Source organism: Aethina tumida, chromosome 7 (assembly GCF_024364675.1).
Source record: "Aethina tumida isolate Nest 87 chromosome 7, icAetTumi1.1, whole genome shotgun sequence".
In the NCBI taxonomy this organism is placed as follows: Eukaryota; Metazoa; Arthropoda; class Insecta; order Coleoptera; family Nitidulidae; genus Aethina; species Aethina tumida.
Genome location: NC_065441.1, coordinates 15381142 through 15408626, shown reverse-complemented (window position 1 = coordinate 15408626; position 27485 = coordinate 15381142). Strand labels below are relative to the sequence as shown.

Sequence of the window (27485 nt, the reverse complement as noted above, 5' to 3'; positions counted from 1 at the left end):
CCCATCATATTAAAACGTATAATGATGAATTTACAGTTTGATAAAAATTTGTTCTGCTACACTTGACTGAATAAAACAATTTGATCCACTTTGTATAATTCATTTTAATTAAATTTGTTTTTATAAATTACCAATGAAACAATCATGAACAGGATTATAAATAATTGAAATTTATGAAAATATGTTTTACTGTTTCCACTGAGTACAGAAATTTAATTGTTGTTATTATTTTTAAATTATGTTTTTAATATGATATAAATTTTAAAATAATTGTGACAATTGTATTCTGGTATTAAAGTTTCAAAAATTAAAAATAGACTATTAACAAATTTCACAAATTTTAAAACATTATATTAAATAACTTAGAAAATTTGAGTAATTTTATTAATTAGAAATCCGATTAAAATTTTTGCTAATGAATTTTCAGACTGATAAAAATTTCTACACTCACACCATTGTTAAAAGGTACGACGGCTAATATCACTTTCAAAATAAAGTTTTATTGAACAATAAAAATAAAAATTTTTTTTAATTAAAATTAAATTAAATCATGTTTATGATTCTTCTTCTTTGTTAGAAGAATTAAAAGATATAATTGTATAATTAATAACTTCATGAATATTGAAACATAAGTTTACTATATTATATAAACAATTTGAAAATAAGTTTATTAAATAATTAAAATGTTGTAAATGTAAAAAGCTCACTACCCACCTTGTTAAAAGTTAATGTACATTTTAGCTGTTTCGTTAAGTGAAAAATATATTTTGATTGAGTTTATATTTTTTAATTAAAGTTGTGTTTGGCAGTAATTAATGAAACAGTCGCGTATGAAATTATAATTTTAAAACAAGTTTAACTTTTCTATTCACTTTTCAAAACTAAAAATATTCACAGGATTGAATTAAAATTTTAATCATATTTATTAATGAAGAATTAATAAATATACTAACTTTCTCAAGTAAATTAATGAATCGCAACAATAATAAAATATTTATATTGATAATGAACTAAAAAATTTAAGTGGAATTTTGTATGATCAATTACGTTTCTTATTATATGATTAATTTTAGAGCAAGTGTTTATTAATGGCAAAATTGCACCAAGTTAAAGTGGCAAAACTAACGCAGATAATTTCTTAAGTTTAAACAGATGGAATTAAATGCAATTATGTAAATTTTAGATGTTCACAATCTGCCTTATGTAATTTCCGACCCACTTCCTTTTCTTACCTTAATGTTTTTGTTTTTATTATTTCGAAAAACTTCTGTAATTCCTCTACCCACACGGAATAAAATAATTTCGGGCGCATCTTTGTAGTCTCAATCGCGATAATTAATTAAACGCACACCGTTAATTACGTTAATTCATCCGATAAAACGTTTAGCTAAAATCCGAGGGCCGGAACGTTGATAAAAGTCGATGTTTTGCGCGAGCTTCGAATTCTCCCGTTGCATAATAAATTTACGTGCGACATAACACGCAAACTTGGCGAAGTTTCGCGCGACGAGTTTTCAAATACGATTAGCGTACCTGTCGTTCGAAAACCGCCAATTTTAACTTTTAATTAAACAAAAACCGGTTGCGACGCTTCTACGAAACGTACCGCTTAAGATCAATTGATGTTTACTTGCATCCAATAAGACGTAATCGTTTTACGAATGAGGGGGATGCTCGAGAGGGTTGGAAAAAACGGGTACAACGCGGGCTGCGAAATCGGATGTGAGTGGACCGATGGCCGGAAGCTATTGACGCCATAAACTCAAAATGTTGAGTTTAAATCGGCAAACACTTGACGAATGCACAAATAAAAGTGGAATTTTTATCTCTACTTTCACTGTTGACGTACAAACACGCCAGATTAAATTGAACTTAGAAGCTGAATAAATATGTGAGATGCAATAAATCGAAATTAATAATGTGAGTGTATTTATTTTGCCAGGATAAACATTACTCTAATTAATCCAAATCACATCAATATTTCTACGATTATAACTGAGTCTGTATGTTTGTTTTATCATATTCTTCTTTTTTATGTTCACGTCTGCTGAAAAGGAAATGTTGGATTATCCATCCGTGCGTTTTATGGCTTGAGATCAATTGCAATTGATTGACTTTGTTCCAGGTGATGGAAACGGTAAAACTTTTAAAATTTATACGTGATTAATCGATTTTAACGTATACACTGTAGCAACGTTGCATTTTAATTGATCAGCAGATGTTTCGCCAACCATAATCAAAATTTTACTCATGATTGTAAATTTTTTTATCAGTATACATGAATCGCCTCAAAATGGTTTCTGCATTATTTTCCAATTTTCATGTCCAATAAGAATTTAATTCCAAATTTTTAACAGAATATATAATTTAATTTAATTTATATAACTTAAAGTTAATTTTAATAAATTTGATTAAATGTTTAATTATTTTTAGTTTGTGAACTGAATTAAATTTCGTTCTCTGAAAACTTTACTTCTGAAAAGTGTATAGAAACATGTTTTACAATTAAAGTCTCATACATGAGTCTTTCATTAGTAAATATAATCACTGTAATTAAAAATTCAAATTCAACAAACAAGAATAACGAGTAATGAAAATTATTGTTGCATAAAATACATTTTAAATTATTAACTTGTAATGTAATAAATATTATATAAAACTTATTTTTAATACAATTATATTAAATTTAACAATACAATTTTAACAAATAAATAAATTTTAATTCTATATATTTAAAGGTACTCAATACTGAACTGAATTTAAGTTCGATTTATTAAAACTTTCAGTTTAGAAATTATATAATATTTTGAATTAGTATTATAATTTATATAATAAATTAATTTGGAAATGTGATTAATTATTTAATTTAATCTTCTTTACTTATTTAAAAGTTAACTAAATTTAATTAATATTAGGATTTTTATCTTTGAACCGTGAACGAAAATGTCACAATTTTTTTAAATTATAATATACAACCTGAATCACATTGAATTTATCAGTCAATGATATAACATAAATATAAAAACAATGTAACGAGGAATTAAATTTTTATTAAGTTGAAAATTAATAAAATTACTTAAATTTTTCAAATTATTTAATATATATATAATAAATTAATTTTATCAATTAATTATTTAATTTAATTCTATATATTTTATTTAGCAGTAGACTAAATTTAATTTAATTTATTGAAAATTTTTAGATTTGAACCTTGAATAAAAATTATTTTAAAAATTATCTCACAATAATAACAATTAAATTTTTGTGAATTTTATAAACATCATTTACTTACATTTCCATGCATGATTGTTTCATTAACAATTGTTAAAAACAATTTTAATTAAAATAAATTATATAAAGTGACTCAAATTGTATTGTTCAGTCAATGAAACAGATAACAACGTTTTGTGTTCAAATTTTTGTCAAGCTGTAAATTATCATTAAATGCTTTAATACAATGGAGTTAATAAAATTCCATAAATTTTCCAAATTATTATTATATACTAGAACAATATTTTAAAATAGGTGAAAATATTGGTTATAGAAATATATATGTTTTAATTTCAATAACATTAAAGTAAATAAAAATTTTAAATTTTTAATTATTATTCATTACTAAATTAATTAATTCAAAGATGTTCGGTCTATTTAATATCTAATAAAAAAAGGTATTAAGGAATAATATTGGGAAATATTTTAAATAATGGCGGATGCGCCTTATAATTAAACGTTTTAACGTGACTCAACAAAATCACATAATTATTTTAATTTAACAAACGTGTTATAGTTACGTAAAATATAAAATATGCATCAATTATTCCCTTTTTTGATCCTACAAAGTAAGTCAAAGCTTTTAATCAATTTTTCATACTAAAATGAATTTTAATATATGTTAAAACTTTATATTCAAATAAAAGGAATTATTTATATTTTATTTGATGTGTATTAACTAAAAGCTATAGTATGAATATAATATTAATCATTTAGTTCAATTTAAATCTTTGTAATAAAATATGTAGTTAAATATTGATTTTAATTTACAAATATTTTACCAGTGGCAATCTTTTATGATTTAATCATGTGGAAATTTAATTAAAATAAGTAAGGCATAGTATAAAGTTTAAATAAAGCTCTAGCTTAAACTTTAAATTAAATGAGATAATATTGAATAATTTTATAAAAGGTTTTGAAACTTATTAGTAATATAATAAAAATCTTGGAGTTTATACTTAAGTAAATGTTACAAACAAGATTAGAACGGAAGATAAGTCACGTACGAACACTGTGCACCATATTAAATGAGCCGAACTGATTGGGTTCTGATTCGCCATATAAAAATGGTGTTTGTGTCAAACAAATTGAGCGGTTCGAACTGACGGACAGAAGAGATTGACACAAATCCACCGCGAAAGCAGATTTCCGAATGAAACAATGCAAACATTGGTTTCGGATCGGGTTTCTGCCTTTTTTCGCCAATAATGCTCCGATATGAAGGATTGCCTATTGATTTTCGGGCTGTCAATAAAGTTGCAACGGGAGCAGGGCGGACGGGGTTGATAAAACGATAAAAATGCACGGAGGAAAGATCGGTGATCCGTTTGCACTTGTTGGAATATTCGGCTCGATTATTACCATTTGCGAGCTATGCTTTATAGAAATTTAACTGTTTGATTCGTGGATATTGAAAATCTGATGTAGAGACATCAAATTTTTACGACGTAACCAGCATATGAACTGTGAAACTCAAGCCGCATCATTTTTAAAAACTCCATCCGTACAGTTGGGCTGTAAAAAGTCCCCATCCCCTTGATAACTTTTGAACGGAACAATATATCGACCTCGAATAAAATGTAAAATATCAAAATACCTAAATTTTCCAGTACTGTCAACTATTTTTAATTTAATGGAGAGGGTTTAAGTTTAAGAGTAAAAGGCAATATTTATTTTATAAATAGGGGTGCTGAATTTCATTGTCAAGAGCTTCAAGTAGAACATTTTGAGTGGTTAATAAATAAATTAATTTAAATAGTAAGTTTATTACATTAGTTTAGGACCCACAGTATAGTGCACAGCATTGTTGATACTATATACTACAACATAAATAATTTATTTTTATAAACATTATTAAAGACTGTATTGCACTATAAATAAACTAACCAATTAATTACATCATTTTCATTTAAATTGAATTTATATGTCAGTGTTAAATTTAAGTTTATTCGACTTAATAGACACGATAAAACTTGTCAATTGGTTTGTATTACAATTTTATGGCTCACAATCAAATAAATTGCATACTTATTGTGCAAGTGGATTGAGTTAATAAAATCAAGTTTTTAAAATTTGTGCATAAGCAATTAGCTTCAGCTAATAAATCTTTTTTTTATTTTAATATCTTAATTCTTTAATAAAAATATAAAAAAAGTAATTTCCTCTCTTATTTCAGACCTTTGTATAAATTTATATTAATAAATAAATAAATTATCAACTGATTAAACCATTAAATTCCTATTTTCATGTTAATACATTAAAATTTATTTGTGTTAATTCGATTTTTATCAGGTTTATTATCGTAACGTTGCATTCTAATCGATCAACAGATGTTTCACCAGCTGCATTCATTCAATATTCCACTCAGGCTGGCAAATTTGAACCAATGAACCCACACCAAATTGTATCAATCAACAGAACTTTTAAATCGTCTAATAGAAAAAACATGGTGAGGTGTAAATTTTTTTCAAACTGGAAATTAAACTGAAAACATTTTATCGTGATTGCCAGTGAAATTACACAGACGAAGCCGACGATAATTTCCAACGGTTTCGACTTGATGCTGTTTTTCCTAATTTCCCGACGCAATTTTCAAGCACGTTGTATTTTAACAATTTATAAATGGAATAAATTTTAAAAGTAGCTTTTATAATTAAGACATATTAAATTTAAGTGCATCACAGTTGATTATAATTAGTTGTTGGGGCTGTAAAGTTCATATTTTGATAAAGACTAACTGGAAAAATAATTAGCATTCGACGTTTGTATTTTCTTTGTTATTACTGTTATCATTTCATTTTCTTTTGTGTCCTATGAAAAAGGATATCAGTGCTTTGTTACGTTCAGAAATATACAAATGTATTTATTATTGTTCATTATATTGCATTTAAATGGGAACTAAAACATTATAATTGCAATTTATAAATAGAACGAAGGTTTATTCATGTCTTTGTTAAGTTTAATAAATGCCATTACGATTTTTTTAAAAGAATGTTTTGAATGACGTTGAAATTTAAAATAAATGTCACAGTTTCAATTAAAATTGTTAATTTTATAATATTTTACCTGATGGAATTTAATTTACTTATTTTTATAATAAAAAATCATATTTATTATATTTAATATTTTTAAATAGGTTTTTTATAAGGTATAATTTCCATAAAACGAAACTCACTTTTATAAATAATACACAATAAAGACTATAATTATGCTTTCCTTTGTCTATATAAATCCATTTTAATAAAGAATATTTCAAACTTTAATAATATAGGGAATATATTTGAATCTAATTAAAATTTATGAATATAATTCTTCCTTTAATATCAAATCTAATTATAATATCAAATAACAATGAACGAATAAATCACATTCACAAGATAAATTCACCAATTTTAAAATAAACACAATTTACATGGCTCCCTTGAACTGTTTCTTACAAACCCTTTAAATTATTACTTATGTAAACAAAAATTACAAATAACATTAAAACAAACAACAACAGACAGCAATATAAAATGAGCGAGTGTGGAGTGCAAAAAAATTGTAATCATACAGTGTTTTGCTGTTAAATGAAACGTGGTTTTTGCAGTTTTACACGCCGGGACGTCCGAGACGCTTAACGACGTCCACCCGATAGATGGTGATTGCACAGCGCGATTTCAACGCAAATAATATATCAATCACTATACTTTTTTAGCACACTTATAGGCGGGTTGAGGCATTATCAAAAAAATTAAAAAGATATATATTTGTATTTGTTTAAATTTAATACTATTTAAAAATATAATACTGTTTATTTAAGAGTAAATAATTCACTTATTTATTATTCTCATTTTACGGAAATATTAATATTTAAGTACTAGCAACTTTATACAAAGATGTATAAAATAAAGAAATCTGTAAATTAACTTATTGTAATTACAGTTTTCCTTGCATAAACTTACAAGAAACTGAAAAATAAGGTTTTTATTTATATTAAAAATTGGTTATTAACGTTTACTTTTATATAAACTTGAAGTGAACATGATTTTATATAAAATAGGGAAAACAAAATGGAAAACTTATCGCAAAACCTCCTTTGAGTAAATTTGATAACATTGCAACACAAACTATGGTACAATGACGATGAAAATTTATGTGGCAACAGCATTACACGCAATAACAATTAATCTCGCCATTCTAATTAGCATAAATTACATCAATCGACATATCGCAAGACAATAAACCATCCCTTTTGTCGAAATTTGTCCCAAACTCGTCATTCCGCCAAAAATTGCCCTTTTTTATCTGACGCACATTTTATCGAGTGCGAGTCGTAAAACTTGCGAAGGGTAGGTGGATTTTAACGATTCCACCCTCTAAGTGTATCTGACCGCAGATGAAATTCGCCCTCGCAAATACGTTTCCATGCTCGATTCGTTACGCAGATGGGATTACCATATTTGATTCTTTTCGACTCACCTTCGCACCTTCGCCGGGATTAGTTTGACGCGTTTTTAATTACTAATTTCGAACGTTTAAAAAATTTAAGAAGTGTTTAGCCATTAACGGCGACTTCGTTTACCTTTATTGTAATTGAATTTCGGAAGGGAAGAGAAAATTTATGTGGCCCTAAAGTTTCGCTTATGGTTTTATCAATTTATACACACTCCGTTATTTATTTACTTTATAATCGCAGTAAAAAATGTGATTGACAATGAGGAAATATTTATTTTCCATTTACCGTTTTTAGGGACAAAAAACCGAGGGTGAAAATGACTCAGAGTGTGTGAAAATCGTTTCGTTTTAATCCTGTATCAATTCGGAACAATTAACGGTAACGTTTTTCGGTGTTTTCGTAACTTTGTCCGTTTGTTAAGTGGTTTAAAAGGTCAAAGAACGATTATATTGACTTTTACTGATATTAATAATTTAGGCCGGCCGAGAATATCATTGATTTTGTCTGTTTGGAATTCACTTCTACACGACAATTTTATGGAAATAACATAAAAAGCATTGAGATTATAATTATTAATAATACAATTCTATTCAATCATTGTTATTGATCACTTTGCTTCCATGGTAATTAAACATAAATTGGATGAGGAAAAAAAAAATTAAAACTAATTCATTTAAAACATCAAAAAATTTATAATATTTAACAAACTAAGAAGTCATACTTTTGTGTGTTGAATTGATGACTTATTATTTCCTTTTTTTTTTGGAAAATTATGGTTGTCACGTTAGAATTTTACGAGATTTGTTATCTGCAAACATTTACATCTGGTCCATATTTTATGTCTCTTGTAAACGCTTTTTGCACTTTATACAAACGCAATGTTTCACATAAAACATGCAATAAAACACAAAAATAGGGTGAGATAATTTCAATAAACTAGAATTTTTTCTTGCAACTACAACAATTTTAATTTTCTGGAATTGTAATTGGAATTTACATAGTTTAACAATTTACAGTAATTTAAATCAAAATACAACTGAACTGACCTGTTGACGAATTGAGTGATTGGAAACTCATGACATGAAATGTTCGTAAACTCAAACAGTGAAGCTTTGAGCCATGATTATACAGATTGTCTCTGAATTAATTCAGCCACCGCACAAATAAACTGAACAGTAATTGAAATCACTAATTAACAACAAATCAGTCAAAAATTAAAACCTAAATACTCTGGCGAAAGTAGCTAAGTTGCAACGATGAATCATTTAAGATTGTGACTATTAATTCCAAGAACCGATTTTAATTAAGGTTTTGTGTTGTTCCCTTTTTACTCCGTAAATTCCATTTTGCTTTATTAAAATACGCCGCGCCAAAACATTAATTCATTGATGTTTTTTCATGTTTCGCTTTTGTAGCCGGGGAATTCAATGAATTTGAATTAAAAGATTTCTTTTAAAAAATACGTTCATTTTCCGCCTGACGTAATTAGTTAATTTTCTCTATAATACTCCACGTGACAAAGAACTTGAGTGAAAACCACTACCTGGATTTTAGCTAAATTAGATCGGTAATTAAAACTGTCGACTCGTCAAAAGTCTCAATGCTGTTGACAAATGCATTGTTAACGAAAATCTCACTTGCACGAAATCGATTTTGGTTTAATTAACTGCCTATTTATAAATATGTTAATATGGAACGATGTACGTTGTTTTATGTAATATCTTACACTGTGTTTAACGCGTTAGGAACACGTGTATGCATTTTTAACATCAATCGCTTCTGCTTTAATGAGTCATTTTTTACTCTGTCGGAAAACAAAATAATTTAACAAAGTTTATTATGCCATTAGAAAATCTGGATTAGTCCATCCGAACTTAAATAAACATGATAATGTCCTTCAATAACGTATAGTTTGATTAAATATCATTTCTGAGTGTCGATTTGTTATTGGATTAGTTTTGGGGTTTGAACAAAGGTTTATGTATATTTTGGGGTCTCGATTTTGTGTCAACTTTGCGCTAGCTTATGCATAAATCATCCTTAATCGTGGATCAGGTTATTCAGATAATTCCAAGGTGGAAATATATTAATTCATTTCAGAATGATGCAAATCAAGAAGAAACATTCTTTGCCGGCTGTTAAAATTGTTGAAACGAGATAGATGTTGGTTAAAGGTGGTCGTGACTGTGCGATAATTTAAATTGGGTGGATTACTGGAAAATTGAATTTAAAACGGCACGAACCCAGACGAATTTAATAAGTAGGCCCGGGGGCGCACCTTTTACACCCCCGCCACAATTATTACGTAATAAATCCGGCAGAGTCGTTACTGCTGAAAGTACCTTTGAAATGGCAACAAACCGTGATTTATTTTCTTAATTTTTGCGGTTTCCGATGTTGTTTTTGGATACTATTTACATTCAAATTTCAACAGATTGTAGAAAAAACATCTAATTAATTAAAAGATATAATATATTATGATAAAATAGTGCTTTATTTTTAAATTTGTTGTTGTTTGTATTTATGATTTTGGATATATTAAACAGATGAAATAAAAAGTTCATACATTAAAATTCCAACAGATTTTCAAAATATCTGCTAATTCCAAAATATATCAATAACTAGTGATTCCTTTTTTAAATTCTTCTTTTTTTTAATTCTTCAGTTGCTTTGGATCTTTCGATAGATGTCGTTAAAGACATATTAACTCCTAATTACATTAAATTATAACAGAGGTCGTGTGCATTTTCGAAAAAACCCTTAATTAATTCAAAAAATAAGTATTTTGAAACTTATTAAACAGAACGATTATGGTGGGACCCTCGTTTAGGTTTGATGGCTTGCCATTACCATAAATCGCATGAAAAAAGAAATTCTTAATTTGATTGCATTATAAACTGTGCATTAGCGAATATTGGAAGGGAACAAAACGGGATCGCAATCCCGGGATTAAACGGGCTCAAAAATCGCAATTTTATCAGTGTATCAGTTCTGCTCCTTCGTTTAAATCGCTAGATTTTATCGATTGGTTCGTGCAACAGATGGCCGTATTTATTCTCATTGTTTTGCGATTAGTCGAATACATAAAATTGTTCGATTTATATTGTTTGTTTAATTCAGTGTTCACAATAAAACATAAAATTATATACACTTTCTGAACAATTATTAATTACATTAAACTTCTCATAAATAATTTTTTTTAACTGAATCGAAAATAGTCCAGAATTGTTTAATTGTTCACTTTGACATATTATTCTGGTCCCACTCTTTCTGTCATAGATGTCACATTTCACGTAAATCCATTTTATTAAAATGGCACATCTGACAAAATTCTCGTGTAATCTGGCGCAAACGGTGAGTTACAAATAATTATCAGTGGCCCGCCCGTCCTAAACTCGGACCATTTCAGATCGACAAGCTCAATTCAACCCCGATTCGAAGGAATTTCTGTAGGGTATACAAACCTCAGAGAATTGACAATACTTTAGTAAGTTTACGTTTATAAATTTATATTTGTACCTCCATCTCGATCATTTACAGAATATCGAGCACGAAGGGAATAGTTCCATTAATAAAGGAACCAAAGAAAACTTAGAGTGTCCAGTTTCGCTAATCAATGAAGCTGTCCAGAAGAGTAAGTTGAGTAAGGTGAACCCGCTTGATTCGATTAAGGGACCATGTCAAGTATGTTACATATTCAATTATTATCTTCTGTTGTTCATCACTTAATTGTTTTTTCATAACAGATTTGCAGAGATTCTTCGAAGGAAACCGAATTTTCAAAGGAAAAGGAGAAGATTAGGGCATTCAAGATCAGGACGCAGAAATCGATAATGCAGAAGAAATTAGGCCTGTAATTTTTTTAATTTGTCATATTTTTGAGTAAATGACTTTTTGCATGGAATATTATATGAGTATTTTATTTATAGAACGAAAACAAATTTATTAAAAACACTTAATTTGTTTTAATAAGATAATACGTAAATCAAAGCTAATGAAGTAAAACAATAAATTGAAGAGTAAATTGATTACAGTTATATTAAAACGTTTGTAGTATTATTATAATACATCGAGGTTATAATGAGATAGAAATTTGATTATGCTCAGTTAAGATAGTCATTAGGGTTTAAATTTAATTATGACGTTACAGCATTACGGTTCCATTACACGGTAATTAATTTCACGGTTCTGACAAAACGATTCATTGCAACATTATAATGGTGAAATTATTGGTGAAAAATTATTGAGGCGTAATAAGGAACCACAGCTTATACAAATTTGTTTAGTTTAAAATGATCACAATTGTTTTTACAAAATAATCATTTAATGTTAAATTTTTATTTTATTTTGTCGAATTTGTTTAAACTTTCTTCTCATATAAATATTTTGTAGTAGTACTTAATTATTATTAATATTTTCGATTTTAAAACTTTAATTTATATAAGTTTTTCATAATTTATTTTTCTACAATTTTTCAGACGATAAAACTAAAAAATAAAAAAAATAAAAAGTGTAATATTATCAGTCATTTTAAAAATTTGTTGGACCCTAATTAAAATATTATTATTTTTAATGTTTTTGTTGATTTATGTAATGATATTTTAGTTTCCAAAACAAATTTTAATTTATATAAGTGTGAAATCAATTTTTATTACTAAAACTGAAAAATAAAAAATGTATCTCCTTAAATATATATTATCAAAATTTTTTGACCCCTAATAGAAGTTTCATTTTATTATTTTTTTATATTTTTAATGTTTTAGTAGATTTATTTATTAACAATATTTCCGTCTCTAAAAGAAATTTTAATTTATATAAGTTTTCCATAAATTTTTATTTTTTATACAATTTTTCAGATGATAAAACTGAAAAATAAAAAGTGTTTTATCTTAAATAAATATTATCAAAGTCAAAGTTTTAATTAATTTTTTAATTTTATTTCTACAATATTTCAGACGATAAAACTGAAAAATTAAGTATTTCTCCTTATACACACATTATTTCCAATTTTTTTTGGTCCCAAAAGTTTAATTTTATTATTTTATTATAGTTTTAGTTGATTTTAGAAAATTGTCTAATCATTAAATATAAATATTAAGAAGTAGTGTCTCTAAAATAAATTTTAATTTATATAAGTTTTACATTATTCTGCAATTTTTATTAATATTATTTCCGTCATTAAGACAAATTTTAATTTACATAAATTTAACATCAATTTTTATTTTTTCTACAATTTTTCAGATAACAAAACTAAAAAAAGAAAAATAATTCTTTTTATATAAATATTATAGTCATTTTAAAAATTTTTTGATCCCTAATAAAAGATTCATTTTATTATTTTTTATATTTTCAACGCATTAATAGATTTTAGAAAATTTTACCATTTATTAAATATAAATATCAAGAAGTAATATTTACTTATTACTAATATTTCCGTCTCTAAAACAAATTTTAATTTATATAAGTTTTACATCATTTTTTAAATTTATTTTCACAATTTTTCAGGCGATAAAAATGAAAAAAGAAAAGCCTTTATTTTAGTAAAAATTAAATTCATTAAATTTTAAATTTTAAACTTTTCTTTTAATATTTAATTTTTTATTTAAATTTCAACATTTTTTATTTAATATATTATTTTTAATTTTGTTGATAATATGTATATATTTAAAAAAAAAACAATAAAATGTTTTCGTGGGTATCATCAAACTAATGAATAATAAAGAACTGTGTAATTAAAATAATTTAATCACAATTATTTTATTAAAATAACAGCACACGTATTTTCCAGACATCAACTGAAATATTAAATAATTCACAGCATATTTTACCATGCATAAAAAAAACAAATGAAATGTTTACACTTTTGTGAAAATATAGATAAAAATTGAGTAACGCAGATTTCGATACAACATATTCAAAATTAATTTGATCACTCGGACAGGCAATAAATTTCAAATTAATTCCGTAACATAAAACATAAATATGACATGGAGATTTTTTTTTAAAAACGTGTCGGATTTACCGCAATGCAAACAATAAAGAGACAGCCCCTCTTATCTGTTTGAATATAATTTGGGCGAGCAAAAAGGACGTTAAAAGAAAGGAACATTTTGTGAATGTCGGATTTGTGAACACAATTGTCGACATAATCAAGAACAAAGCCACATAAACTCAGTGACAGTTGTTAATAATTATAAATAGTAATGATAATAATAATAATAATAATCCTCCAAATGAACCACTAAATTCTAATTAAACTCGAACACATGCATTAACGGAAGATAATTCAGAAGGAGCAGATACTGAACGGTGACGCGAGTGGGAGAGAGACAAGGATTTGGTCGACAAGTCGTCGTTTCAACGAACAGTTGACACATGTTATGAGCGGGCTTTGCGCCACGGCTTAAATCAGAAGCGGGGTGAGGGGGTGCCACCCCATCCGCCCCACTAAAAATCCTACTTAACACTCCCGGTACGTACGCCGTACCCGTAATTGATATCAAAATAACGACACCGGAACTTTATTCAATTTGTGTGACAAGAAAACGTCGGGAAATACGTTTCGAGAGAAGTTTATTTTTCTGCAACGTTCACGGGTTATGCATTAACCCGTAACTTTAATCAATGATTTGAAAGAGGAAAAGGTAATTGTGTGTTTGACGTGGAACAAAGCATACGTGGAAATTACCTGTGGATGATCGTTCGGATTTGTGCATTCATTAAAACTCTGTTAACTTGCGTAAATATTATTATAACGAGTACTTATCTGACTATAAAAACATACTTAATAATATACCGATAATCTGATAACTCGATAAATCGATTTACATTACAATTTCGTCGACACTCTCTATTAATTTATGGCAGATTTTCAGGATTTTCACGATTTTATTGCCAATCAATTAATTAGCATTTTTTCACTGTAAATTCCGTGCCCCCGCTTGCGCAAATATGCGCCGAGATAAGGGTGGTTGTCTCTTTATTGTTTGCGGAGTGGTAAATCCTGCTGCTTTTAAAAAACATCCTGTTTTACATTTATGGAATTTGTTTGAATTTGATTTAAATTTAGTGTTATGAAATCTCTAAAACACCCACAATAATTAATTGATAAAATAAATATTTTATTTATTTTTAATCCAACCACGACAAAACAATTTTAGTAAAATAACGATTTTTAATTGGCCTGAATTTAATTGACTTTATATACAATTCCCTGGGATTTTAATTTTATTTAAGCCCAAAAAGTAATCGCATTGAATTATGTAACTTTTAAGCCGGAAATGCATATTTTATATGTTTTGTCATCAATAATTTATTCGGAAAGCTTTTTCTCATTGGATTGCTGTCATAAATCAATAGTGAAACCTGAAACCTGAAATTATTATTATACTTCGTTTTGTTAGACTAGTTTTTTAACCTACTTAAACTAAAATGAGCCAATCATTTTAATATTAATATTTAATGTGAGGCAACTAATATCAATAAACAATCACAAAATTAATATTAATGTGCATATAATTATGCGTATGGTGAATTAATATTTAACTTTTAGATGATTTTAGCTATTTAAAAATACCGCCAACAAAATTATAACGAGAGTGTGAACATTTAATTTGTGCTAATTATTGGATAAATACAGAATTATTTCGCAAAAACTATTTGTTTGTAATAATACTCGTGTGTGGCTCACATTAATTATTAATTTATGTAATGTACTATATTAACTAATTAATCATCCTGAACCATTATTAATTGTTAAACCCAATTGAATTAAAAAAAAAAATACGGTTTTCATTTTTAAAGTAGTTTTTATTGCAAATAGAATTAATCATTATTTTAAAGTTACCCATACAAAATAGTAAATAGCGTCAAGTGACAAAAGTTTTTCCAACTAAAAACTTGAACTTGGCAAACTTGATTTTCATTTTTAATTTTAACGACTTCCAAGCTCGACAAACTACATAATTAGACAATTTATTATCGTATTATAATTTTCTTGAAACGATAAATTTGTATAATTTAAAAATAAAATAATATAGTTGTAAAGTTTTGCGACGGCAACAGTTGTTTTGAAGTTGACCAGTACGACTTAGCTGGTAAGAATTTCCCCTTTGAAGTTATTTAATATGCAGTAAACCGGAGTGAAACAAAATTAAACTTAAAACGTTTTAATTAATAAGCTCGGATTCCATTTATTCGAGCGTATTCGTTTATTACAAAATCACCTCCGTTGCGGACTGTTTGATTTATTTTTGAAAATATGGCGAATGCGTCGAGTTCAATTTTAAACTGGGAAAAATCATCTAATCGATATCGATTAAAAAACGTTTTATTATATTTGTGGATGCAAGTATAAGTATTTTTTTAATAACTTATATATCTGTCGTTTTCTTTGATAATGTGATTTTTCTAATTATTACAATTTGATTATTAAGCTTAATATATATATTTCAAATTTATTTTATTTATTTAATTATTATTATTATAAATTTTTCCCAAAAAGAATTAAAAAGAAATTAATTAAAGTTTTTATCTAAAATTTAAATTAAATCAAATACAATTTATTATTATTACATGTGTATAATATAATAATTAGTTTTTAAATAATTATGTCTTAAAATTTTTATAAAGAATTATATCTAAAAATTTGTGTATATTCCAATCAACTATTTTTTTAGTATCAAAAAATATTGTAGTAATAAAAAAATCATCTATTTATATATCACCTTATTTTGAAATGTTTTTTTTTTATTTTACAGTATATTTAATATAAAAGATATAAATTGAAACTTTATTAAAAATTGTATATACTGTATTATTTATTAAATCTACCACTTAAATATTTTGTGAACAAACATTTTAGAGTTTAATAAAAAATTTAACAATTTTTTGTAAATGTAAAATAAATTTCCAAAAACTACACAGGGAAACTACATAATAATTTATAATAGACAAAATGGAATATAATTAAAATACTAATTAAAAAAAATATTAATTTATTAAATACTTTTAGAATATATAAGAACCTAATTATTTTAATAAGAAGTAATTTTAAATAAAAAATTAAATTTAAAAAAATAATAATTAATTTTTAAATAATTATGACTGGAACTATTATTTTTTTGACGATGTTTAAATTAAGTATTTATATAATTTCAAAAATTATTGTAGTAATAAGTGTTTTTTTTTATTATTTTAAATGAACTGAACGGAATCTTTATTAAAACATGTATATACTTAATTATTTCTTAAATCTACCTCTGAAATATTATGTGAACTACATGTATTTTGTTTTAATGTTTCATAAAAAAATTAATAATTTTTCTTAAATAAAAAATAAATTTCCAAAACTAAACAGGGAAACATATAATGTTATTTAATAATTAATTTTTAAATAATTATGACTGAAACTATTATTTTTGTTTATGTTTTAATCAACTATTGTGGCAATATAAAATATTGTAATAATAAATAAATTATATATTTTTATACCAACTTATTTTGAGATGTTTATTTTTTATTTTACTGCATCTTTAATAAAAAAATATAAATTGAAATTTTTTTAAAAAATGTATGTACTTAATTATTTTTTAAATCTACCACACATGAATTATATTTTAATGTTAATAAAAAAATTTAACAATTTTTCGTAAATAGAAAATAAATTTTCAAAACAGAGAAACAACGTAATAATTTACAATAGACAAAATACAATTAAAATTTTGAACTGAAAAAAAAAATAATTCATATAATTTTTGTTAAAAAAAATATTTAAATAAAAAAACTGAAAATTATAAATTTACAAAAATATTTTAAGTATTAATTTTTTTATCTATTTTCTATATAAATAATTTTGTATTTTTTTTTTAATTTAAAATTCAGTGAAGTTGAAAGGAAGGAAAAAAAATATCTTACCTTGTGTAGGTTTTCGGTGAAGCTTCGGAGCTCTGGGAGAGAGCAGGATCAGATGCGGATGCGATCGGTGATTCAGTTGATCGGGTCGTTCAGACGTTGCTGGTGGTTGAACGCGCACTGGCTCCTCTCCGGCCGATGCCCAACTCTAAAAACCCTTTCCTGCGTTTCGTCCGTTCCTCCGTTCGCCCACTTGTCCCAATCGAATCGCGTGTAGAGTCCCGTTCTCCGTTTCGGCGGATCTGCGATTCGGGAAATGCAGCCGTTGACGTGGACGTTGGACGTGGTGGACGCGCTGCGACGGCCCGCTGGAGGTTCTAACACAAAGACGGCTCTCGCCCCCACTTTATATAGAAATTTTTGGTGCCCGGCTTGTTTCCACGTGCGTGGGCGGTCGTTTTCAATCAGGATGCCTCGTTTGATTCAATGAATTTAAAATATTTGATGAAAGAACTGAAAATTTAATGTAATCCGTATGGTCGAAGGCTAATCATTTAAAAATTTTAATGGGGGATTAAATTTTTAAAATATATCAGATTTCATAAAACCTAAATGTACATAAAATATACACTAAAAAATTTAAATAATTTAAATAATAAAAAATCCGACAGTAAGTTCTGAAAGCTTAATAAAATTTAAAAATCTTCAAACAAAATAAGAAATTTAAGAAATAATGTTAAAAATGATTAGTGAACACCCAAAAAATAATTGAATAAATAATTAAAGAAAAATTTTAAAACAGAGTTATGATATAAACTTAATACATTAATAAAGTATAAAGCAAAAGATTTTAAAAAATGGCAAATGAGATATATTATAAAAACAAGAGACACGTAATTTCAAAACTATAAAAAGGAATAATCGTTACGATAGACAAAATACACTTTAAAATATTGATAAAAATTCAAAGATGTTCTTTAAAAAAATAATTAAGTAATATAATCTGAAAATCGTAAAATTTAATTTATAAATTTAAAATATTTGGAATAATGATTAAAATATTATTTTTTCATGACTTTTTTTAATAATTTACTAAACAATTTTAAAATTAGTAAATGTATAAATTTATTAAAGTTGAAAAATATAAATAATAACAATAATTTAAATATTTTCCAATTAAATAATTCAAAATCTAAAATATTTTTTAGATTTTAAAAAATCAAGAATAAATAATTTTAAAAACTTTTGCCCAAAAAAATTAATAATAATAATAATTTTTACAAAATAAAAGATACAATAAAATTTTAACAAATTTATGAAAAGGAACAAAGATACAAAATATATTTAAAATTTTGAATATATAAAAAAAATTATTCAATGTTTTTTATATATTTAAAATACTTGGAATAATAATTAAAATATTAATTTTTTTTATCAGTTTTTTTAAAAAATTAAAAATAAATGTAAAAATCTATTATAAAACTGAACAATATGAATAATAATAACTTTTTTAATATAATAAATAAAAAATCTAAAATAAGTCATGAGAGTTTTAAAAAATCAAGAAAAAATAAATCATAAACTTATACCAAGTAGGGGATAGTAATAATTTACGATATTTAACATTTTGAAATAACAAAAAATATCTTTTAAAAATAGTTAAATAATATAACCAAAAATTCATAAATTTAATTTATATATTTAAAATATTTGTAATAATAATTAAAATATTAAATTAAATTAAAAATAAGTTAGTAAACAATTTAAAAATAAATCTAATGTAAAAATCTATTACAAAACTGAACAATATAAATAATAAGTTCTGAAAGTTTTATAAAATTTTAAAAATTTTCAAACATAAAATAAATTGAAGACTGTTTCTTAATATTCAAAAAATAACTAATAATAATAATTTTAGCTTTAATTTTTTAAAAAATAATAAAATGATAAATATATTTATTTAATATGTTTAAACAATTAGAGAAAAGTAAAATATTACGATATTTTATTAAACTATTTATTATTTTTTATTATTTTATTATTTAAAAAATAAATATGAATATTTATTTAATTTTAATAAATTATTCGAAAACAGAAATAAGAATAATTATAATAAAATGAAGAAAAAATACAATTAAATTTAGTAAAAGTAAACAATTTTATTTACAGAAGATAAAAATCAAAAAAACTTTAATAAAATTAAAATAAGAAAATCTTAAAAATAATTTCATTGGAAATTAATATTAAATACAAATATTACATAAATTAATTATTTAGATAATTAAATAAAATAATTTTGTCGTAGTTGAATTTTTTATATATGAAAATAAATGATTGAACTAAAGTTTGTTAAACTCGTGTATGATTAGTAATCAGTCAGAATATCAATTCCAGTTTATGATCGAAATTATCCCTTCAAAGTGAACAAAGCGATTTATAAAACAAAAATTTCATTTCATTTCACAATATTAATTAAATTGCACAGTTTTGTAAAAATTACAGAAATGCGTGGGCCAGACATGTAATTTAACAAAAATGTAAGTTGTTTTAATCGAAACATATCAGTTATGCGAATTATATGAAATTTCTCTTATTTTATTGTATCACCTGTAATAAAAACGTGTTGAAGGCAGTTTAACCAGGAATTATCATTCAAAAATACTTTTATGGTTGCATTTACAACATTTACCATCTGAACAAACAAATTTCCAATAAAATTTATTAATAAAAATCTATTATTATATTTTTGTGACATGAGAGCTCAAAACATTTCACATATGTTCGTTGGCTGCAACTATAAAACAATATTTTCAGTAAATATTTTCGTAAAAGGATATAAAATATAAAGCTCTTGTTTTGACATATTTAATTAAAAAAACTAGGGTTTAACTGTTCAAATCACATCACCATACTGATTTATTTTTTCAATACTCGATAGATAAACCATTGATTGATCGACATAGTTGCACAGAAATTTGTCATATCAGTCACTATTATGTCTTTGGTCGATTCCCGCGTGGGTTTCGTTCGTATTGTATCGATTATTAATTTAGAAATTGATAACAGGACCAATTTTGTAAGTAAACTCTGGTAATAGTGTTTGACGTATTCAGTTATTGAGTGTCGGCATCCTTTTATAGTTCCGTCTACACGGCCACAAACCACTTGCAAATTGATTATCCTACAACTGATTTTGTTTGCCACCAACAACAATTTCATAATTATTACTGAAATGCACACGGATCGTTTTTATCTGGACAGGAACGCGGAGATGTAATTAAACGGTGCTGAGTGGGGTGTGGGTGTTTTTACATTTTTATAAACGGAAAACGGTTTTTACGACGCTCGAAATTGTCAGGAACAGAAACGTTGCGCCACTTTCCCAAACCCAATTTGCATATTTTCGACCAACTATTACAACATAAAAGGAATAGAATACATTAAATTGTCGCTTTTTCCTCTGCTCATTAGTTTTTTTAGTTACAGGTTATTTTATCCTTACACCAAAACGTGGCTAATTTTGTTCTGAAAAGAATTTGGGTCTTACATTAACACTTTTTTACACGTGTTGCTTTCATGTAAAAACCAGCCATAAATGTAATATATGACTAACATTCATATATAGCCACCAAAAATTTTGTTTGTACTGCATAAATATTTAAAAGAATTTTGAAAGAATAGAAACTACAAATTCCTTAGGAAATAAAATAAATGAACTATAATTAAAAAATAATCAGTACTTCAACAAAAAAATATTGCTCTATAGCCCCCCATTTTTCTTCTAAGAACATTCCAAATTTTGTGGCTGCTGATTTCGGGAGTTGACTTTGAAGACGGTCCCATAAGTTTTCAGTTTGTTCAATTTAACATTTTGATGATAATGTAAATTTGTTTTTCAGGAAGCTTATTATTATATTTAAATATAATTGAAATAATTGATACAATTGAAATTATAGGAAAAATGATAAATATCGACAACATATACAAAGTACTTTGTCTCTTGTTATTTCCATCACAACATTTTTATTCATTTTCCTATATTGATAATTGATGAGCTTGTAAATGAATCAACTAACGATTAAACATGTAAAACTTGGAGAATTCAGTTATTTCTCTTTTTGTAATATCAAATTAGATAGTTTTAGATATATAATTTACATTTTAAGAAAATAATATTCGTCTCAATTGGTCTCGCCGTTAATTTTAAACGTTAAACGATAAAATAATAAACCAAAACATCCAAATTACCCTAAAAAAATAAAAGAAAAATTCCCATATTACAAAAGTTAAAATTTATAAACCAGTATAATTCAATATTAAATTTATTAACAGAAAAATGAAGTCTACCATAAAGTTTTGCCATGCGGAGTAATTTCCACAAAGAAAAACATTCGGATTTTGAGTTGCGGTTGCGGCGTGTCCTATCCAGCGACCCGGTTGACTTTCCCGCAGTAATGCAACGGAAAACTGAAAAATGAATCCGTCAACCGCTTGCCCGCAAATTAATCAATTTCTGCATTTAATTGACAAGCGCAAAGAACAACAACAAATCTTGAGTTGATGGACAATAAAAGTTGACCCTTTTAGCTATTATAAAATTAATTTCTGAAAGTATTTGTTACTGATACTTTTGTGGTTGTTGAGTTTTAGGTATTGTTTAATTTAGTGGCAAATGAAAAACGGAAAGTCTTTCCATTTTTTTGGTTTTATCTGATACCTTGGAACAGAAAGTTTATTTTAAGGTTCGATATGATCATCAATTTATATGATGCCTCTCTATTCGTTTTGTGCTTTATCAAAAAGGTTCTCGAGTCATTAAACACGTCACATGCAATACAGTTATTTTATTTTATTTGGTAAATTTAACAGTCAATGTTCGTTAAGGATTTAATAATTTATTTGATTATTTCAAAAGTTTTAAATTTTTAAAAATATTCCAAAATAAATTAAAATTAAATTATTAGGTTTTCAAAGACTAGAATATGAAACTTTTGATATAAAGTTTATTTGATACAAAAATTCTAAACTTTAAATTTTATTTTAGCTGAAGCTTTATGATATTCTAAAGCTTTTTCAAATTTTATCATATTTAATTATTTTAGTATCATATATATTCTTTTAATTTCATAAATTCTTTCCAAACGTTTTACCATTCTTGAAGATTATGATGTTTCCAGAATTATTACTTCTATATAAATTATTAATTATAATTATTTTTTATTATTATTTTAAAATTTCTATTAATTTTAGAGGTTTTATATTTTCAGAAATTCATAAATTCAAAAATTTGAAATATATATAGTTTTCTCAGTTTTACAAATCTATAAAAATATTATTCAAATTATTTAAAATAGAATTATTTAAATTTTTAAATTCCAGTATTTTATAATATTTTCAAAAATTCAAATTATAACATTTTTTTATTATTTTAAGATTTCTCTTAATTTTATTGGTTTCACATTTTGTAATATTTTCAAAAATTCATTAAAATAAATTCAAAAATTTATATATTATAATATTTTGAAATATTTACAGTATTTTCAATTTTACAAATCTTAGTTTATTAATTTAACTGACAATTTTTTTAATAACACTTCAAGGTATTAAATAATTTAAAGAATTATTAAAAATTATTATAATAACTATTAAAAATACCATTTAAATTGTTTAAAAAAGAATAATTTAAATTCAAATATTCAAATTCGAGTATTTTATAATATTTTCAAAAATTCTTTTTAAATGTATAATATTTTTACAATTTTAAACTTCTCTTAATTTTATTAATTAAACTAACACTTTTTTTGATAATATTTCAAGATTATTTAAAGAATTATTTAAAAAAAAATATTATTACATATTATAAAATATTATTTATATTATTTAAAAAGAAATAATTAAAGTTCAATATTCAAATTTCAGATTATATAATATTCTCAAAAATTCTTTAATATATATTTATAATTTTCTCACTTTTACAAATCTTATAATTTTTAAATTATAGAAATTTTTTATTGATTTAACTGATAATTTATTATATAATATTTATTCAATGTTTACGTTAATATTTGATGTTGTAAATCTAAATTTATATACTTTTATTAATTTTGAAAAGGTTTGGAAATATTATAATTAAATTAAATTATTAAATTAAATTTCGAGTGATTTTACTGTTTTGTTTTAAAACTTATTTCCAATATGAATTTTAATTTTTCTTTCATTATTTTTGCTTTTCATTAATTTAAAAAGGTAATATAAACATTTTTATAATACATATTTAAAAGTTTTAACTATAAAAAAATATCTGTATTAACAAAATTTTATTTTTTTTATTTCAATAATATAATACCTTTAATAATTCTTTCTTTATTAAATATTTTATTCCTATTTTTGAGGTATCTTTTAATTTTATTGATTTAACTGATAATTTTTTGTATAATATTTCAGACATTATTAGATTATTTAAAGAATTATTAAAAATTAATAATATTATTATTATTAAAAAATATTATTTAAATTAGTTAAAAAGGAATTATTCAAGTTACAATAATTCCAGTATTTTATTATATTTTTATTTTTTTTTTTAATATATTCAAAATATCAAATTATATTAATTTGAAATGTTTATAGTTTTCTCAGTTTTACATTGATTTAAGTGACAATTTTTTATATATTTCAAAATATTAATATTATTATTAAATATTTATATATGGTATTTATTATAACATTTATATTATTATAAATAAACTTTTTTAGTTTATGAGTTTTAATGTTTCTGTAAGTTAGAATATCTAAAATGTGTATTCAAATAATTTTTTAATAATATTTTAAAGTCCTTTTAGTATAACAAATTCTAAAACATAAATATATTAAAAAAATATTTTAAAATACTAATTTAAAAAATTGGGAATTTTAAAACAGTAAAAAGTATATAATATAAATTATAAAATAATATTAAAAGAATGTTTATAAACAAACAGATTTTAATTGAAAATCATTCTCGAATTTCCAAAATAGCCAAAACATTCGTGTAATTCCCCTTTTATGTCACCCTAAAGAGTTTCAGCCGAACTATGTTCGATATTTACCTTGAAAACGCGTTGAGAGTTTCAGCTCTTAGACAAAGTACCTTTTACCATCCCTTCTCTAAACAGATCCGTCCGAGAATTCTAGTGTCCGGTTTATTTGAGACTTTTAAGCACACTTACGTGAAATAAAACATTAATACACGATAAAAGCAGCAGCAATCCGAATTATGTTGCCAACCAAATTCCAAAACGAAATGCTAAAAATAAGTACGTAGAAATATGGGAGAGATTAGGTGGATTTTTCGCCCGCTAAGTGATTCATCTCAACACGGATCAACTGTCTATTTAATTCCGGCCAAAGCGACGGAAATAAATCCAATCCGGAGCAATTTAATGGTCCGGTCGCGCCGTCGAATACACAAACCAATAAAATGTTTTAATTTTTTACGTGTTACATTATCAGTTTGCCGCGTCTTCAGTTTGATCCCGTCACGTTTATGGATCCTGTTATCCCGCTTTGTTTGCTGGCAAAAACTGAATTAAAAACCTAGACAAAGACCCGATGCATTAAATTAAAACATTTTCTGTACACTTCAGAAAAATGAGAACGAATCTCGGATGTGTCCTCGCAATAATTTAATAAAAGTTTTCACTTTTCAGCTGTGTCGAAGACGATGCCGACAAAAATAACGCGGCCATTTTCTTGTTTTTCCACTTTGATTAACAAAAACAACGGAAAATAAAACGGAACGTTTGTGTCGGTTCAAAGAACTCAAAAAACAACCATACAGAGATGCAACAGAAAACAGGCGTTGTTTCACCGTCAGTTTTTCAGAAACAATGCGAATAATTTCACTTCAAGAATAGTCGCTTGATTAACGCCACTGAAACCTTGTCTGAATCGGTTGTTTACTGATAAAATTTATGCAAATAACTTGAACTTTCGAGCATATTTAAACGACAGGGGTGCAAATAACCTTTCTATATTTAATGTCGCTTAATGCATTTGATAATCCAGTTTATGTAAATCAATTTTGTCTGGATAAGAGCTTTCGTGGATTTTAGACGGGCGCTTCTTTTTTCCTACAATCCAAGCGGGGGGGATGAATGCGCAACGAGTCGGTTTAGTTGGGGGGGCAAAAACACAATTATTCCGTCTTTTTGGGGCTTTTAATGACTTATTTTACATTCCGAATTGTGTTGGCCATTATGTAACAGTTTATGACTAAATATTAAACGAATTTTAATTAAAATATTTAAATATTTTGATGTTTATGTTAATATTTAATGTTATAAATCTAAATTTAGATACTATTTTTAATTTTGGAAAGGTTTTAACAGATTTAGAAATAATATCAGATCATTAAATTAAATTTCGAGTGATTTTGTTTTAAAACTTATTTTCACTTATTTCCATTGTTCTTTCATTATTTCTGCTTTCCATTAATTTAAAAAAATATAATATAAATATTTTTATAATAAAAATTTAATAGTTTTAACTATAAAAAATATTTGTATTAACAAAATTTTAAAATTTATTTTTTATTTCCTTAATAAAATAACTAAAATTTTTTAAATAATATTTTATTAAATATTTTATTCCTATTTTTGAGATGAATTTTATTTTTCTAGAGATTTTCTATAAATTTCGAATATCTAAAATAATAAAAAAGGAAATTAAACATTTATAAATATTCCATATTTTATCTGAAAATTTAATACTTAAAAATAAAGATTTTCAGGACGTTTAATGTCCCTGTCCAGTTTAATATTTAATTACATAACAACACATTTTATAATTAGTTAATTATTTAATTTTTTTTTTTTGTTTTAAAACTTCTACTGAGAGTTTTCAGTTTAATTTTAATATTTCTGAAAATTGTGTGAGACTTATTATTCTTTCCTAATTAAAAAAATTAAAAAAATTGTTGTATTTATAAATTTTATATGTAAAAGTTTTTTATATTTAATACTTAAAAAAATATATATTTTCAGAATATTTTTATTTTAATATTAAACAAATTATCAGATATATTATTTTATAATGTTTTAAAAAAATGTTTTTTATAAATTTTATAATTAATTAATTTATTAAGATTTTTTGTTTTAAAATTTGAGTTTTATTATGCCCCCTTTTCATTTTCCTAATTTCAAAAATTTTCAGATTTAATACTTAATTAATACTATTAATTATTATTATTAAACAAATTATAACTATAATATTCAAATATTTTGATGGTTAATTGTTAATTTGTTAATTTTTTTTTTTAATTAATCAGTAATATAATTTTGTATAAATTTTTTTATTATTTTTTACAAAAAAATTTTTAACTAATAATACTTTTACTTATTTTAATAATTCTGAAGATTTTAACTTTATTGAGTCCTCCTTTAAAAAAATCAAACATTTATTACATTTAAGAATAAAATATAAACATTTTTTTAATACATATTTAAAAGTTTAAAAAATTTTACCAATTGCTATTTTTACTTATATATGTTACATCTTCAAGTATCATGTGGCAGTTTATACTAAATATTGAACGAATTTTAATTGTGACATTCAAATATTTTGTTGTTTATGTTTTACAAACTCTTTTACAAAAAATACAAAAGACGGTGTAGAACTACAAAAAGATAAATCGCATCCGTAGATCAGCACTAATTAAAATCAGTGATGAATAGCCTCATTTACTTCCACAAGTTAATAACCGTACAATCAAAATTTCGCCGAGTAAGCATCACAATTAACACAGAAAAAAAAGTGACGTTTCGTCTCGCTGAATTTTTAAAAAAGGAACGCTTAAAACCACACGAGATTCGTAATTTTAAACGGTCACGCAAATGTTTGGTTTGTCCGTATTTATGTTCGTGGATTCGTTGCAATTAGTACTAACGTG

The 27485-nt window shown here is 24.8% G+C and overlaps 2 protein-coding genes across 3 annotated transcripts in view; one reads left to right on the top strand and one right to left on the bottom strand.

The window, feature by feature from the left end:
* Positions 1 to 17879, bottom strand: part of LOC109598165 (prothoracicostatic peptide) — a 37340-nt gene extending 19461 nt beyond the window's left edge. The window contains exon 1 of one of the 2 annotated variants that reach the window (XM_020014009.2): positions 17624 to 17879. The gene's annotated coding sequence lies outside the window, so the exon portion shown is untranslated. The remainder of the gene's footprint in view (positions 1 to 17623) is intronic. The other variant, XM_020014008.2, reaches the window with a different exon arrangement.
* On the top strand, positions 10933 to 11617 carry LOC109598166 (uncharacterized). The gene is made up of 4 exons (XM_020014010.2): positions 10933 to 11062; positions 11118 to 11195; positions 11249 to 11392; positions 11455 to 11617. Exons 1-4 carry the CDS (start codon positions 11021 to 11023, stop codon positions 11563 to 11565), a joined length of 375 nt encoding a protein of 124 aa, XP_019869569.1. The 5' UTR covers positions 10933 to 11020; the 3' UTR covers positions 11566 to 11617.
* Positions 17880 to 27485: the final 9606 nt, after the last annotated feature.

What these genes read in the sequence shown, in the direction of transcription:
- LOC109598166 (XM_020014010.2), top strand. Translation starts at nt 11,021, where the DNA reads ATGGCACATCTGACAAAATTCTCGTGTAATCTGGCGCAAACG. An exon ending in CGTGTAATCTGGCGCAAACG is followed by an intron (nt 11,063 to 11,117) that starts GTGAGTTACAAA and finishes GGACCATTTCAG; the next exon opens with ATCGACAAGCTCAATTCAAC. An exon ending in AGAGAATTGACAATACTTTA is followed by an intron (nt 11,196 to 11,248) that starts GTAAGTTTACGT and finishes GATCATTTACAG; the next exon opens with AATATCGAGCACGAAGGGAA.